General features: G+C 37.1%; 1 protein-coding gene across 1 annotated transcript in view; it reads left to right on the plus strand.

Annotated features, from left to right (window-relative positions):
* Window positions 1–11,934, plus strand: part of sv2ca (synaptic vesicle glycoprotein 2Ca) — a 31,202-nt gene extending 19,268 nt beyond the window's left edge. Inside the window, exons 5-13 of the mRNA XM_008418864.2 lie at window positions 4,506–4,639; window positions 5,039–5,128; window positions 6,268–6,378; window positions 6,488–6,576; window positions 6,929–7,093; window positions 7,255–7,388; window positions 7,791–7,997; window positions 9,242–9,401; window positions 9,519–11,934. Coding sequence (XP_008417086.1) covers window positions 4,506–4,639; window positions 5,039–5,128; window positions 6,268–6,378; window positions 6,488–6,576; window positions 6,929–7,093; window positions 7,255–7,388; window positions 7,791–7,997; window positions 9,242–9,401; window positions 9,519–9,702 — 1,274 coding nt within the window. The 3' untranslated portion in view covers window positions 9,703–11,934. The remainder of the gene's footprint in view (window positions 1–4,505; window positions 4,640–5,038; window positions 5,129–6,267; window positions 6,379–6,487; window positions 6,577–6,928; window positions 7,094–7,254; window positions 7,389–7,790; window positions 7,998–9,241; window positions 9,402–9,518) is intronic.
* Window positions 11,935–16,652: the final 4,718 nt, after the last annotated feature.

Below are 16,652 nucleotides of genomic sequence, written 5' to 3' on the forward strand. Positions count from 1 at the left end.
CACACACACACACACACACACACGCAGAGAGAGAGAGAGAGAGAGAAAGAGAGAGAAAAAGAGAGAGAGAGAGGACCACTAGTAGAGTTTTAGTTGAGGGCTTGTTTTATTACATGCTATTGCCTGAGCTCTGCTACAGATTCTTTCATCAGGATGGGCAGAAGCACACTGATATAGAGTTAGTATGATAGCCCTCTAAAACCAGAACTTGACACGTCTTTAGAAGGTCACTGTGCTGTCAGATCTGTTGTTGTCATATTAAAAGGATAGTAGTCGCCTCACTGTGCTCTTATTCTTAACTCGGCTACTTAGCGTAGATTGTCTCTAAAGAATCTATGCATTACACTGCACACAAGTCAGTCTGCACTTGCAGTTTTTTTTGTGTTGTTGTTGTTGTATTAGTCAAAGAACTACATTCTGTGCGACCAATTTAAGGAGGCGTTTAAAATTGAACCCCAGCCCCAGTTCATCCAGGCTCTAGCTTAAAGGCAAATAAAGTGAAATTTGAGGTGCAATGTGTAAAGCATGACTGCCTCCTTCATGACTTTGCAATGGATGGATGGATGGATAAACCACCTTAGTGGTCTTCCATGCTCACTATATCAATATTTTGCATGTTAAAAGACTGAGATCCAATATTTGAGCTTAACATAACCTCTACATTGAGAAACCATCTAATAGCCAGCATGACAAGATTTAAATGGCCAGACTTAATTTGGCTTTATTTTTTATTTGCACATAAAGAACCTCGTCAGCTATTGTTGGAAATGTATTCGAACAAACATGCTGTGAAAAAAAAATAGCATTGGAATTTATTTTGCATTATATATTCTCTCTTGACACAACACTGCTCAAACTGGATGACAAAGTTTGCATCACCTGTAGAGGTGACCTCATATAAGACCAAAGAAAAGAGAAATCGAGAAGAAGCTCAGCATGAAGGTGTGCACACTGTTTTACGTGACATTTAAGGGAAAACTGTAATGTAGGAATTCCAAGTATGAGCTACAATCTGAGTGGAATTGTGTGACTTAATTAAAAAACCTTATTAAGCAGGATCACACTGAGGCTATTATCACTAAATACTTAATTTTAAATAACTCAGATCAGTATTAAGGGGAAAAATTAAGACAATTACATGCTGAGGATGATGCAGAACAACTTTGCTTGTATTTAATGCGGTGAATGAAATATGTGGACGAAGATATCAATGTAGGACTCAAGCCTGGAGACATCCTCTGGTGGTGAAGGCTGTAGATTGTAAGCCACGCCTCGTTGTTCCATCAATCACAGCAATGAATATTTACACAACCTGCGATCCTCGGGTATGAGAAGGAACCTCAAAAGGGGGATTTGTGGTTGTGTTTTTATTGTGGAACCATGATATGAAACAAGCTTAAGATATTTATGCTTTGCATGTATTTGAACCTCAGACAGGAAGCAGATATTCCCAAGTGTCAATTTTATTTCTTCCAAGACATCAGGGCCCAAAAAGACGAGGTTCCAACATATCCCGAATACAACAAAGGAACTTTCCGCATGTCTGTAAATTACATAAATCCAGTCCTACATATAACAATGTTTTAAAAAACCCACCCTATTAAGTCCATAGATGTAATCTTGAGACCTTAAAGAATGGATCCATCTGCCCATCTATCTGTTCATATTTAATCCAGCTATCCATCTCAGCCTGAGACTCGGACATCCTCAGACAATTATGTGCCTAATTCCTATAATGAGATTTCCAGTAGTATGAAGGGAACACTATCCCTCGGTGGCAGGAAGTTGTACTATATTTCTGGAGATAACTGAATCTGTTTCTCTATCTTAAGTCCTTCAGATATAAATATCAAAGACCTTAAAATGCTGAGCATGACATTTGATGCAGTCAAAAACTGGCTTCGACTGCATAGTTTTGGTGCAAGATTTACAAAACTAGATATTTCTTTGTAGTTGTAGTATTTTATTTTCAATTCAAACGCACTACCTCTCTCCTTCAGGATACTGCTGCACATTTCTTTTTACAGTCAAGTTTTTTTTTTTTTTTTACTATGTTCTTTGATAAAATGCCGCAAATGAATCTGATTACATTATAGATAAAATACAAATAAAATCAGAACTGACTTGAATCAAAATTAGCAGGTCATACAGAAAAGAGAAAATTAGTGGATTCTGTTTTGTAGAAAAAATATTTTGCTGCTACTGTAACCTGAAAATTTCCTTCCCTTCGGTATGATGCTGCCACTTCCATTTTTCACCATGAGGGTTGTGTATTCATGGTACTATGCACATGTTAGCTATTGGTCAAGTCTGAGCCGAGCATCTTCTTCCATATAAAAAACTGTAAACACAACTTTTATGGTTCTCTTTCAACTTCAGCTTCTCTTTCTTCTAGTTCAGATTAGTAGGTTACGCAACAAGAAGCTTTTTTCCAAAGTAACAATGACTTTCTTGGCTGATTACTGCCTGCCTTGTGAATTTAACTATGCAGCGCATTTCATTGACGCACTGGTAATACAAATACATTCAGTGATAATATCCACTTAATGTGCTACAGGTGCATCACAATAAAATTAAATTTCATTGAAATTTTCATTTATTTCAAGAAGTTAATTCAGAAACACAACATATTATATAGATTCATTTCACACAGATTGTTGTTTTCAAGCCTTCATTGCAGCTTTTATGGTTACTTTCCACATATAGCTCACAAAAAACAATATTAGAGGTCAGAATGTTTCATCAGACCAATTAAAATGATGATCTATTATGAAAATGTGCGCTTAGTGTTTAACTTTAAATCGGGTGTGTTTAATACCTGCTTAAAGGTTGTTATATTCAAAAAATATCATCAAAACACAACTGATTTACTGAGACGTACCTCTATAAGAAAGTATCTTGTGTCTCCTTTAGACCGGGTGTTTAATTTCATTTCTATGTGAATAGAATCTGTGAAAAAAATTGTATTTTAAACTGTCAGCACGTTCATCAAAAACTCTTGCAAATGGATAAAAATCTGCTTACGCTATTTAATGTGTTTTAGGGAATGAGGCAATAATGGACACTTTAATGAAAATTATTATACCATGCTAATGTCTTATTTATTTATTTTATTTTTTTTACCATTGCAAGTCATTGTTTGGTTTTTACCTTGATAACAGTTGTTTTTAGCTGCCATCAGAACTGGATTTTGACACACTGTGGGATTATTCCCAAACAGCCGTTTTCTGCCAGAACCATTAGCATTAACCCCCTCCCTACCCTGTGGCTCCCCTCCTACGCCTGTTGATGGATAATGGTGCCGCATTCCCTTTGGAGCTGTATCTCCATGAGCCACGATCTGTGGAGAGACGTGGGAGGTCACGACGAGCATGCGGGGCCCCCCCATTTTTCTGCATCCTGTGTAATTTGTTTTAAAAAAGCGAAGTCACGAAGAGCACTCACAAAAGTCAGCGTGTGGCAGACTGTTCGCGTTGAAGTTTATCCTTGCTGCTTTTAAACCTACTCACACGTTTACAAGTCCATGGATAAAATAAAATGGGTGTCAGTGTGCAAAACGCCACTAGAAGTGTGTGACAAGGCAGCACATGTGCAAACTTAAGGGCATTGCTTTGCTTGATGCATTTGCGAAGCTCCAAATTGTTAATAAGCTTAAAAAGATGCAAATGTGAAATTGTTTCATGAAATATCCTACACTTTGTGAAATGATTTGCACAATAGAAATAAAAATATGTCTTTGAAGTTGCACAAAAACTGAAAAACAATTTATGACCTGCAGATGCATCTATTTGCGTTTTCGTAGGTGGAGAGTTGACATGGCATTATGGTGTGTCAGTATAATCTCTGTGCGGTTATCCATCTTATTTATTTCAGTTCTGCTATTCTCCGTTAGAGTGTGTACCCACACATTTACACGCACCAGTGTGTGTGCTTTTCCCCCTGCATGTTGCAATGATTAATGAGTCTGAGAGACTGCCTGTGGGCTGAGATCAGGTGCAACAAGATTTAACTCAGCAGAAAACACTCAATTCTATTCCTACGCATTCAATTAACCCGTCCCTGTGTTTTTTTTGTTTTTATTTTACTTTTCTCTGCTTACCCTGCAGACTCATTCATCTCTGAGTGTTCCCATCACTCTGCTTAGTCAGAGTCATCATGTAAATGTAATTTTTATAATTTCTTTTCTCAGAATTAGACTCACTCTTGTACATGAGCTATTTATGTAGCACTTAGCCTAAATATAAATATTTTAAACATCTTTTTTTGAGTAATTTATGTTTACGTGTTTTAGGTTGACCAAAATCTCTGGAAAACGTTCAATGGCAAAATAATTGCTCCAAAATATGTGGCAAAAAGACCCATTCATACATTATGTTTTTTTAAATTTCTTTTCTGTTCAGCGCTGCTGCCCACTGAGGGAAGCTAAGGTTCTTTATCGATAAGACTTGATGAGAATGGATGCAAATAAACTGATTTTGAAAATGACTGTTTTCCACAAACTGCAGGTTGGAGCTTCAGCATGGGGTCAGCATACCAGTTTCACAGCTGGAGGGTTTTTGTCGTCGTTTGCGCCCTGCCGTGTGTGTGCGCTGTGGTGGCTCTTACCTTCATGCCGGAGAGCCCCAGATACTACCTTGAGGTAATGAGCCCTTTCTGAATAACTAGAAACCTATTGTTGCTCGGCTGCGTGTGGTTTGTTAGTCGTCATTTCTACAAAAAAAAAAAAAAGTTGTCCACAACTGTTCAAGAGCATGGATTTTTACAAATTCATGGATTTGATCAGACTAAAATGGTGTGAGTCATGCACAACTGGTCTCCTGTATGTTTGGAAAACAAAAGCATCGAGATCTCTACCAGCTGGCTGTTCTGCTGGTGGATTGTTATCCTGTGAGTCGCCTCTGTCGTGAATCACCGCCGACGTATCAAAGGACCGACTTCGCGCACAGTAATTGCTGACGTTAAGTTGTTGCTGGAAGACGCGTCCGGTGAATGTGTGTCTCGTCTTTGCCGTCACCCGTTTCTCTCTCCTTCCTGACAGGTTGGGAAGCACGACGAGGGCTGGATGATCCTCAAGCAGATCCACGACACCAACATGAGAGCACGTGGGCAGCCGGAGAAAGTCTTCACTGTGAGTGTTTGCGACGGACGTTTCCCAGTCTCGGCTGGGTTTTTCCTATGCTTAAGGAAGCAAAGAGGCTTATTTTCTGCCACCACAGGGACAGGTTTGGATTCTTTCACTAGGCAGGATCATGTCTGAATTACGATGGGGTCTAAGAGCCGTTTCTTGTCATTCAGACTTATTTGCTGCTTGGGCTGCACTTTGGGAAAGCTGCTTAGTCAAGACAAGTTTCTTGAATTAATTCTGCACTGCATATGCATATTTTTGACTTCACTGATATTTCACATTGAGTCACATGGAAAGATGAAACCATACTACATAATAAGCACACGAATTGTCTAATTAGGTACAATAGTGTTGTCCGGCGCTCTGCTGTCTAATTAGTACATTAGAAATTGGGAGAAATGTAAAATGTTTCACAAAAAAACAATTTGCAACCATAGAATATGGCCTATTTGTTGGGGTTTTCTGGGAATAAGGCGTGCATAACTATGGAAGTAGGATAATTTAAATGGGTGGTGCTGAGTTGGCTTTACCCCCCTTTACTCTGAAAACCCAAAATAAAACCCAGTTCAACCAATTTAGATTCAAATTTCCCTACATGTTAACTTTTAGACGCCTTAATGGCTTAATGGCACCACATTATTTATCTGATCTGCTTCACTCTCACAATCCAGCCAGCACACTTGGATCAACAAGTGGCCCCCACTCAACACAGCTAAGCTCCAGATGTTGCAAAACTTTTTCTATGACTTTGAAAATCAGAGCTTCGCAAACTGCAGATCAATTTAAGTCTGCTAGAACAACATTTATTTTCAGTGGCTTTTAACTCGAGTTAAGCAGTTTTGTGTGTGGTTGTACTGCAACTTTTGATTATTCAGATATTTCTTTTTACTTAGTAGTTCAACATTTATTTTTAGCAAATTCGTCAACATTTGTATTTATCTATTTAATTTATTGACAACGTTATTGTATCGGATCATACTGAAATAGTTGTTCTTGTAATACTTTAATGTCTAATTACTGTGCACCAATTATTGAAATATATTCTAAGACATTCATGCACTTGAAAAATATAAAGACACCATCCTGAACTTAACTATTGTACTGTGAATATTTATGACTACTTTTTATTACTAATTCAACAGGTAAACAGGATAAAAATCCCTAGACAACTGGATGAGTTGGTTGAAATGGAATCAGAAACTGGAAACCCAGTTTCCAGATTTTTCTTCAGGATAAAAGCTGAAATACATGGGGTAAATATATTTGCTTTTCGTCCTCCTCTACTCTGGTTGGATAATATGGTTTTATCACAATATGAATGTGAAACGTAATCTGATCTTTTTTTCTCTCTTTTGTTTTTAGATCTATCTAAACCTCATGAAGTGCTTCAAGTATCCTATGCAGGAAAACATGATGCGACTGGCCATAGTGTGGTTCACTCTGTCCTTCGGGTGAGATGTTCTTCTGATCCAATCTTTGGTATAGATAAAAAAAAAGAAAAGGTGTTTCCTTTTGGTCAGATAATAGCTTCAGGGCCACATCACAGTTCTGTCATCTTTATCTCTCTGCTGTTCAAAAGTTGGGCAGTCCAGACATGAATCAAACCCCGTGTGTCGATAAGGATCCACTGGAGAGGCGGAAAGACGTACAAATAAAAACCATCAAATCACATTTGAAAAAAATGGTGTCCACTGGTCTTCCACTACCTGCTTGTTTTTTATCAGACCATATCCTATCCCCAACAATATTTGGTTTTACCTGATATTTGATGTGGAGCAAGACTATTGTCTTTTACCATTGCAGGTATTATGGTCTGTCTGTTTGGTTCCCTGATGTCATCAAGCACCTTCAGGCGGATGAATATGCTTCCAAAGTGCAGATCCACATTAATGAACGCATTGAAGGCTTCACCTTTAACTTCACCCTGGAGAACCAGATCCACAGAAATGGGACATTTATTCACGACCAGTAAGATGTCTGTTCAACTACATGAGTAGTAGATGCAATATCTTTAAGAAGTATCTATATTAAAGTATGACTACTCTGTATGTAGACTATAAATTTAATTATATGTTAACCGCTGTACCAATGTCGATTAATTTATTCATGATATAATGGTTCTCATTTAGGTTTGTCAACATGAAGCTGAAATCCGTCACCTTTATTGACTCCACGTTTCGTTACTGTACCTTTGACGATGTGACGTCGGTGGGTTCCTTGTTCAAGAATTGTACATTTATTGACACTTTCTTCTTCAACACAGGTGAGAACTTTCCTTCAATCATAAAATGCTGTAGAGGTTGTGTCAAAATAATATAAAACCTCACATTACATGCACCTCATGTCATAAAACTCATGACTGACACGACCACATTTCTAAAAAAAAAAAAGTCTATCCTGATTTAAGAAGTTGCCTCTTTCAGGAAACATTTTGCATGTCTCAATAAAACAAGTCCAAAATGTTTTCTTTTCCATGCGTCGCAGAAACATTGGTTCTTCAAAAAGGTTTTTCTGGAATCAAATTCAGACGAGGACTCAGTTTTTAACACAGAAACATGTTTGATTTGCTTTATCTGCAATATTCCTGCTAATGATAGTTTTATCGTCATTTCTTGTCAGATTACTAAGAATCCTTAAGATTTGCTTTGCTTTGTTCTCTCTGCAGATATCGATGAATCTAAGCTGGTAGAGGGCACAGAGGTGATTAACAGCACTTTCACCCACAACAAGACTGGCTGCCAGATGACATTTGTTGATGACTACAGTGCCTACTGGGTTTACTTCATCAACTTTCTGGGAACACTGGCTGTTCTTCCTGGCAACATTGTGTCTGCTCTTCTGATGGACAAAATCGGGCGTTTGTCCATGTTAGGTATGAAAACGGGTTGGATATGTCATTGATTAGCCTTTTTTTTTAGCACAGTTGAAACCCGATATTTACATACACTAAATAATAAGGCAAAAATATTTTTTCACTCTGGTGTAAATCAGCCCAAACTTCTTCTTTAAAAGTTGGTTAGGGTTGTCAAATATTACTATATTTGCTGAATTCCAGAATTACGGAGCCCTCCAGGGGACATGGGGAATTTTTTTTCTTTTGCGTTCCCTCGCAAAAGGTTTTGTGTTCCCTCGCAATAATCTACTGATGACATGCGGCATAATTGAATACTGTAAGCCTTTTTTACAGTGGCTGCCGTACTTTCTGCTTTAATACAAGCTTATAAGGTTTTTCCATGGACTATTGAGTTATTATCGCGGGGTAATAAGTCATCTGATTGTGTCTGTTGTGTTCGTGTCTGAATGGTTTAAAGGGCTGCTTTCAGTGCCGTTCCATCTTAGCCTTAACAGACATRAACATACAGTAAATAAATCGATTTTCAATCAGTTTTTTGCACCAAAGAGTTAACTTTACGACTTGGTCCACTGTCTTAAGAATCCTCTAAAGACAGGATTCTAAAGACGCCTCTCACGCCTCTCACTTGTTTACTGGGATTTTGGCAGATTAATGTTGCTGTTACTGGTCTAATCTGCCAACAATTTTTCTATGGGACTAAAATTAAATCTTTGTGATGTCCACGCCAAAATACAGACTTTGATGTCCTTAGGTCACTTTGTAACTAATTCAGTTTTCCCATTTGGAAAAAGATTATTTTTCCAAACAGAAAAATTGTCTGCCCAAAGTTTAACCCTCTCGATGATGTCTTGGCTGTTTTTTTTTTTTTTTTTCAGATGTTACTCTTTCCATGATGCTGCCACCACTGAACTTTACAGCTATATTATTTTCAAGCTTGCAAGCTTCATTTTTTTAAATTAACGACTTGTAGTTTCCAAAAACTAAGTTTCATCAGAAAATTGAAGGTATTTGTCCCTGAGTACATTTGCTTATTATACTCTGGCTTTTCATCTCATTTTGGGAGCAATGATATCTTTCTCTTGGAGTGGCCTTTTGTTCTGGATCATTAACTTATAATACCAATGAGCCTAAAACAGGATAAGTTAATTTAATTGAATCACATATATCTCTATTCTATCTAGTTCTTATCTTTAGATATTGACAGTTAGATACTAAACTGACAGAGATGAAATAAAGTGTTTTTATCTGGTCATTTCCATCAGGTGGCTCCATGATCCTGTCTGGTATCAGCTGTTTCTTCTTGTGGTTTGGCACCAGTGAGTCCATGATGATTTTCATGTTGTGCCTTTACAACGGTCTGAGCATTTCGGCCTGGAACTCCCTGGATGTGGTCACTACGGAGTCTTTCCCTACTGTCAGGAGGTGAGGAGAACAGGCAGATTAATCAAAGATGTTTTTTGATCAACTGACATTTCAGATGTTCTTTTTTACCTTTGTTTCCATTAACTCTCATTTTGTTCCTGACATTTCTCCCTGCAGAGGAACAGGCTTCGGTTTCTGTAACGCCTTGTGTAAGCTTGCTGCTGTCCTGGGGAACCTGATCTTTGGTTCACTTGTTGGCATCACCAAGGCCGTCCCCATCCTCATGGCCTCTTCGGTGCTCGTTGGAGGGGGGCTGGTGGGACTGCGACTTCCCGACACTCGGTCAAATGTCCTTATGTAACTCCATCAACTTTGATGAGTCCTATAAGTTCTCAAGAAGGCCAAAAGAGCTTTTCATAGGGAGTGCAAGTGGCTTGGTTTGCCCTGAGTGTGTTAATTTTAAGAAAAAATAGGATTTTTTTCCACATACTGTCATATTATAACAAACTTTATTTTACTAATTGGAACTTACGTGACAGACTAACAAAGAGGAAATCTGAAAATTGTGGTCTTCATGATGATGTTTGTTTGCTAATGCAAAACAGAGCAGGTGCATTTATATGGAGACTAAATTACATACAGGTGGACTTTATTCAGTAGTGTCTGCAGTCAACTGATTTCTCTGGATTGTATTAACGAGGATCAAAGTAAAGGAACTCTGTACTTCTCAGAATTTTTGAAAATTTTGAAAAATCGTCCATAATTTTGTCTTTTATTTTGACTATATCCTACTTTGTGTTGGTCTATCACAAAAAAACAAACAAAAAAAAACAATACAAGCATTGACGTTTGTAAGGCAGTGGTGGTGGATATGAAGCACCATGTTGTAATGTTTGGTTCTAGGTAGGAGCAAAGTGCAGATAACAGGAGGCAGCAGGTGGAGTGCAGAGGCTTTATTGTTAAATCCAAAAAAGACTTCCAGCGAGGCACGAGAAACCGGCAGGGAGCCGACCAGAGAGCTTGTGAAAGGAATCGCAGAATATCACAGAGTGCAACAGAAGGATCCAGTGGAGACCCGACATGTACTGAGGAAGGAGTGCAGAATAATATGACCACCAGAAGAGGTAAACATGAGTAGGGAAGAGAGGAAAATTAGGAGATATGCATCAGCTGAGCTGAGAGACAAGTCAAGGGAAGGAGGAGCATAAGTAAGGGAGAAAATCAAACTAAATGAGAAACGATTAGCTGCTTTTAAAGCTAACAGCAACAAAAGGAACACTGATCTAAGGAACCCAGATTTAATACTCAAATAATAATAAACCAAGATGTAAAACACACAGAATAAAAAAGATCAGATTTAAGTAACTATTAATGATTAAAACTGAAAACACAAATGAAGCTAAATGTCCAAATAGCTACACATCATTACAACATAAGGCAGTAAAAAGTGCTTACTAAACAAAAAGAAAAAAAACATGTTTTTTTCTGTAACATAGAGCTTAATTTGTCAAGCACAGAGAAGAAACAACTATTAAAATGCAGATTTAAATCCAAATTTGAATTCAAGTATAATTTTGAATGATGAAGAAAACAGTTCATGAGTCAGATTTTTGAGTTGAAAGCTGCATTATTAAAATGTTTTTTTGGTCATGATTTGAAAGAAGTGACACTTTCTGCACATCTCAGGTTTTTAAAAAGTCTATTCCAGACACAAGGAGCGTAGAAACAAAATGCTTCCCCTCTGTCAAATTCTGGAAAAGTTGACAGTCGTAACGTGACAAAATTTGAAAATGTCCAAGGTTTTTTTTTTTTTTATACTTTCGCAATCTTCTGTACTTCTATTAAAGCCACTCACTAGTAAATCACATCTTCACAAACCCAGAATACTTATTTGAAGGTTAACATCTGCTCAGTTTTTTTTTTGACCGATTGCAGCCTCCAGCTCCAGTCACAACCTTGCATAGAGACGCAAGCTTGAGGCTTTTAATATTGATACAGTCTTATTAAGACGGGCCAGATGGGGAGAAAAGTGAAAAACAAGCTGTAATGAGCACAACCAAGCTGTTGTGCGACAACATGGGAGCTCCTGATCAGACAGAGAGGACTCATTGACACCTGGCTCACCTGCAGGACTCGCACTCTGAGCAATGAACATTTGTGCAGAAAGTTGTAAGTAAATAGTGAGAGATGAGTAAACTTCTGACATATTGACACACTTTTATTCATCTCTAAACCTGCACCACCTAATATATTTTTTTGAGTATTTTGCTCAGACTAGACCAACATTTGAAAGTAGATCATTTATTCAGGGAACCAAGCCATTTGCATAATCTCAACCTTGAATTGAAAAGACCATAGTATAAATTATATTTTCTTGTACCGTTAAATGTATGTGATGTTAAATATGAGGATGACACCTTTATTACCCGGTGTGTGACTGTGTAAGCTGAAAAGGTAGTAGTTTTACTGCAGATATAGATATTTTCCATTCTGTTCAGAACTTGTTTTCTGATGTAAGTTTTGTGTTGAATCCTGTCTCTGTGACTGTTCCTGTCATTTTCTTAAAAAAATAAGATAAAATAAATCATAAATACTGAATGGCCTTTTTTAGGATGTGCCTCTCCTTGACAGGATCAGTTTGCCCATAGTCTTGCACTTTCCAAAGGTTATAGGAAAATGAGAGAAATAAACCTGAGGATAAATGGACATACATAAATTAATGTTTTATTTATTTATTTATTTATTTATTTATTTATTTATTTATTTATTTATTTATTTATATTCTGTCTTGGATTATTCAAATTTCCAGTGATTTGCCAAAGTGTTTGTACTCTGTGATAGACCAACGCCAAGTATTGCATAATTTCGAAGTAGATAGAAATTTACAAATGACTTCCTTTAGTTTGTTTTTTAAAAATTCGAAAAGTGTGGCTTTCATGTATATTTAGCCATCTGGATCAATTCTTTATAACTTGCCAATCTTTATTGACATGTCTCTTCCAGCTTTAGCTCCATCCATTCTCCCATCAACTCTGACTGGCTTTTATATCCCTGCTGAGGAAAAACCTCCCCAAACAATGACACTACCACCACTATTTTTACTGTGGGCGTCGTTTATTCAAACTGTAAATTTTCGTAGTATTTTACATGTAGGTCAAAAGGCTACATTATCATTTAGCTCTGGTTTGTTTCTCCCATGGTGCATTTTATTTTTTGTACACAATTCCTCCTCTGCCAGACGGTCTTGCTACGGTTCCAAGACTGTACCAAGACGGTCTTGGACCCGTCCTGGAGCTTTTCATTTGTTTTGTGAATGTGACCTGACCCCAAGTCGACACAGCTGCCACCTAGGCATTCACTACAAGCCTGAGCAAAATGCCAGACTGCCGAACGAGTTTTTCTTAGAGCATAGACCCCCATTCAACTTTAGGATGTATTCTTAAAGTACATTTGTGAATAGCTATAAACAGACTCAACATTTTTGCCTAGTTTGTAATGCCAATTTTTGTTTTGCTTGAATTTTGTGAAAAAAAGAAACTAAACCACAAAATAATTACAAATAAAGTCGATGAATTTGAACTAATAATATGCAAATTACAAGTTAGAAAACACCCTAAATTACACACCCAGCTTGACTAATTTCAAATTGCCAAATTCAGGTGACTTCTTAAGGGCGCGGGTTTAAACAATTTATTGGTACCAGAGTAAAAGGGGCTGAATACACATGTATGGCACACTTCAATATATTATTTGTAAAAACCTATACTGATTTCTCCTCCTCTTCAGTTATTCAAGACTTTATGTTGGTTTATCACCAGCATTGGATTGTATTGGGATTATAAAATCCCAATAGAATCCAATGAGGTTTGTGTTTTTGATGTAACAAAATGTAAAAATATTGCAAGGATGAATATTTTCACAAGGTACTGTGTGTGCTATATGTATGTTTGCAATTTCAAAACAAAAGTTGTTCATTTCAAGTAGATTGTTGTGACAGTTTCCTATAATGTGCTTTTAAAAAAGTGACACACTTGTGAGACTCCTTGTGTTACAATATTTTGTTCTGTTTCCTCAATACTGAGACCTCCAATACACTGTTGAAGAGAAAATACGAGAAGAGGTAAGACATTGAAAATGAATAAAACTATGTTAAGGTCATGTTGCTATTTCCATAGTTACATAACTCCAAAATTGTATTTTCTCATATATTGTTTCTCCTTTTGTTTGAAAGGGTAAACTGACATTCTCATTCTTTCATTCTTGTTTGTTGGGTTTGTGCCTGTGATCTGTTTTCTGTATTTCTCTATTTCCCCACATTTCTTTGTCTTTGTGGTATGTCGACTGTAGTTGTAGGACACCCTTCACTGAAGCCTTCTTACATAGGGCCACTTAAAAAACAAAGAACCCCCCCCCCACCCTCCAGGCCCCACTATTGTTTGTGTAACCTTCACATTTATCTCTATTTTGCAAAATGGGTTGAAAATATATACTGAAGTATTGCGCTGTTGCTCAGCCAGTCCTGCTTTAACTATTCTTGAACCAAGAGCACTACAGTCAACAAAAAAATAAATACAATGCAATCATTAATACCCAGCACTGCTGACTGCTATCTGTAGCATAAGTGTGAGACCAACCCAGCGATCTGCCTGGGTGTGGATATATTAAAGGCTCAGTGGCAGATCAGGCTGGTTTGGGACAAATGATCTGTTACCTGTCAGGACTGAAGGATTTGGTATAAAAGCTACATGTACTGTATTTGTGTGTGTGTGCGTATGTGTGTATGTACATGGATGACTGTATTCTAAGAAAGACAGAGACTGAGCAAACTGTGTATGTTGGTGTGTGTGCGTGCGTGTGCGTGCGTGCGCGCGTGTGTGTGTGTCTATATGGATGAATGAATGTAAATATTCTGTACATATCAAAGCTAATATATGTGAATTTCTGAGTTAAATGTGTGCAAGCTTCCTCTGATTCATTTGTCTCCTGGTGATAGTCCCTTTATTGTCCTGTATCTCTGTTGTACATCTATGTGTGTGTGTGTGTCTTTGGCTTTCACCCGCTATTGCTCTGTGTGCGTGAGCAAACTTGCATGTTTGTAGGACCAGCTCCAGGGTTCATTTCTTTTTACCTTTGTGTTGTTGCTGTAAATTTTCCTGGCAGAAAGTGATGGCAACACTTTGAGTTTGGTGAGGAAAAATGTGAATGTATCTCTCTTGTAAGTTCTGTTGATCCTTTTTTTGTTTTTGAAGGTAGTCAAACGTATGTGGAGAATCAAGCCGTCAATAATATTGCAAAGGCAGCCAGAGGATGACTGAGATGTGTGTTCAGGTGTTTAAAAGTGTAAAAAAAAGAAAGAAATGTGAATAAAGATTTGCCAAATGACTAGCTGTGTACGATATGAGACACTGGAAAGACAGAGGCTGCTGTCTGGGTTGCTTTTGAACATATGCAGTATAATAAAAATTATGTTCTCTTCCAAACCATGTTGTGCTTTCATTTTACTACCTTAATTTGGTAAATTATATGATGACATAATACACTGCCCAAAAAAAATAAAGGGAACACTTAAACAACACAATATAACTCCAAGTAAATCAAACTTCTGTGAAATCAAATTGTCCACTTAGGAAGCAACACTGATTGACMMSDBKRRSSYYCSYBKKGTCAATCAGTGTTGCTTCCTAAGTGGACAGTTTGATTTCACAGAAGTTTGATTTACTTGGAGTTATATTGTGTTCTTTAAGTGTTCCCTTTATTTTTTTGAGCAGTATATTTGTTTTGATTTTTATTGTATTTTACTTCACTTAGCCTCTTACATTTTTCACCAGTATGGAGTTCTGTTTGTAGTTTGCAGAAAATACACAATTTAGCTCACTAATACAGTTCCTTTGTTCATCCACTGATTGGTTTTGCACATGCAAACATGTAGAAAACCATTCTGTAATGTTTTAAAAAGTGAAACTTGAGAGGTTTGTTGAAAGACTTCCTCATAAAAGCCTGATTTTAAAATAAGTATTTGGATCTGAAAGTTATATCAAACTCGTACATTAAATTTAGGAACTGCCATATGTAAACTGCCAGATGACGGAGTGAAGAGAAATTTTAAAGTGTTATGTTTTCTGTCGTAGTGTTCATTAAGCTTGAATTATGCTGCCACCTACTGGATAAAAGTTGAGTAATTAAATCCAGTTAATTGCAGCAGGATTTATATATATTACACCCCGAAATATATTCAGTTTTCCATTTATGTGCATTGTTCAGAAACAAATCCCTTGCACTGTCTTGTAAATACAGGTAAAGCACATAACTCTTGAATCTTGAATTCAGCTTCAGTCCCAGCTGCAAGTCTTAAGTATAACGTTACCACTTTTGAAAACTTAGAGATTGAAATTTTCTCAATTTAGCTTGAGCTCAGTCACATTTAGTCAGAGAGCAGAACAAAATTTTCAGTTGGTTGATATTTAGGATTGTTGTCCTACTTAAAGTCAACCTCAGCCTCAAATAAAGTCATTTTAGGCATCTTACAAGCTTTTTTTAAAATTAACTTGTATTTAGCTCCATCAACTCTTACCAGCTTCTGATTTAAAAAAAAGCATCACCATAGCATGATGCTACCACCACCATGTGCTATGGTGGGAGTGGTATGCACATGATAATGTGCAATTAGTTTCCTATAACACATTGCGTTTTGCATGTCGGCCAAACTGTATGCAAAACTGACCAGAAAACCCCTTTTTTGGATGTTTGCTGTTTATGTGGCTTTAAATGGGATTTCTAGTAATGAAGGCTCCAGTACTGCAAAACCTTCATTAGGTTTATTTTCTCCTTGCATATTTCCATGTTGTTGACTTCAAGGTTGCCAGACTTTGTGAAACAGAACAACTCAAGTCATAGACACAATATCAGTAACATCTCTGCCATAAAGAACTCCACTATACAATCCTTTTAAAAAATCAATTTGTGTCCCAAACCTTTTCCTGATGTTCTGCCAGTTTTGCATCTCACCTTGTCATTGAGTTCATTACTTTATATATCACATTACATTTAAAGTGTTTGTCTTCCACTGAAGTCAAAAGTAAGTGCTGCTAAATGCAATATGGGGTTTTTCATTATTAGATACTCTATATGCTCTATTTATGTATGTTTATCAGTAAAGTATTAAAGTAATTACCAAGAGCACTGATTCCAAAATGTATACTGATTCTCATATTATGGTTTTCAGAAACATGTGCAAATTTAGCATCTGATCCACTGGGAGGTCATTAATATGAACAGGTGTAGCTGTTAAAATTAATAAACATGCTTTTATTG

The sequence above is a fragment of the Poecilia reticulata genome, linkage group LG9, assembly GCF_000633615.1.
Source record: "Poecilia reticulata strain Guanapo linkage group LG9, Guppy_female_1.0+MT, whole genome shotgun sequence".
Lineage (NCBI taxonomy): Eukaryota > Metazoa > Chordata > Actinopteri > Cyprinodontiformes > Poeciliidae > Poecilia > Poecilia reticulata.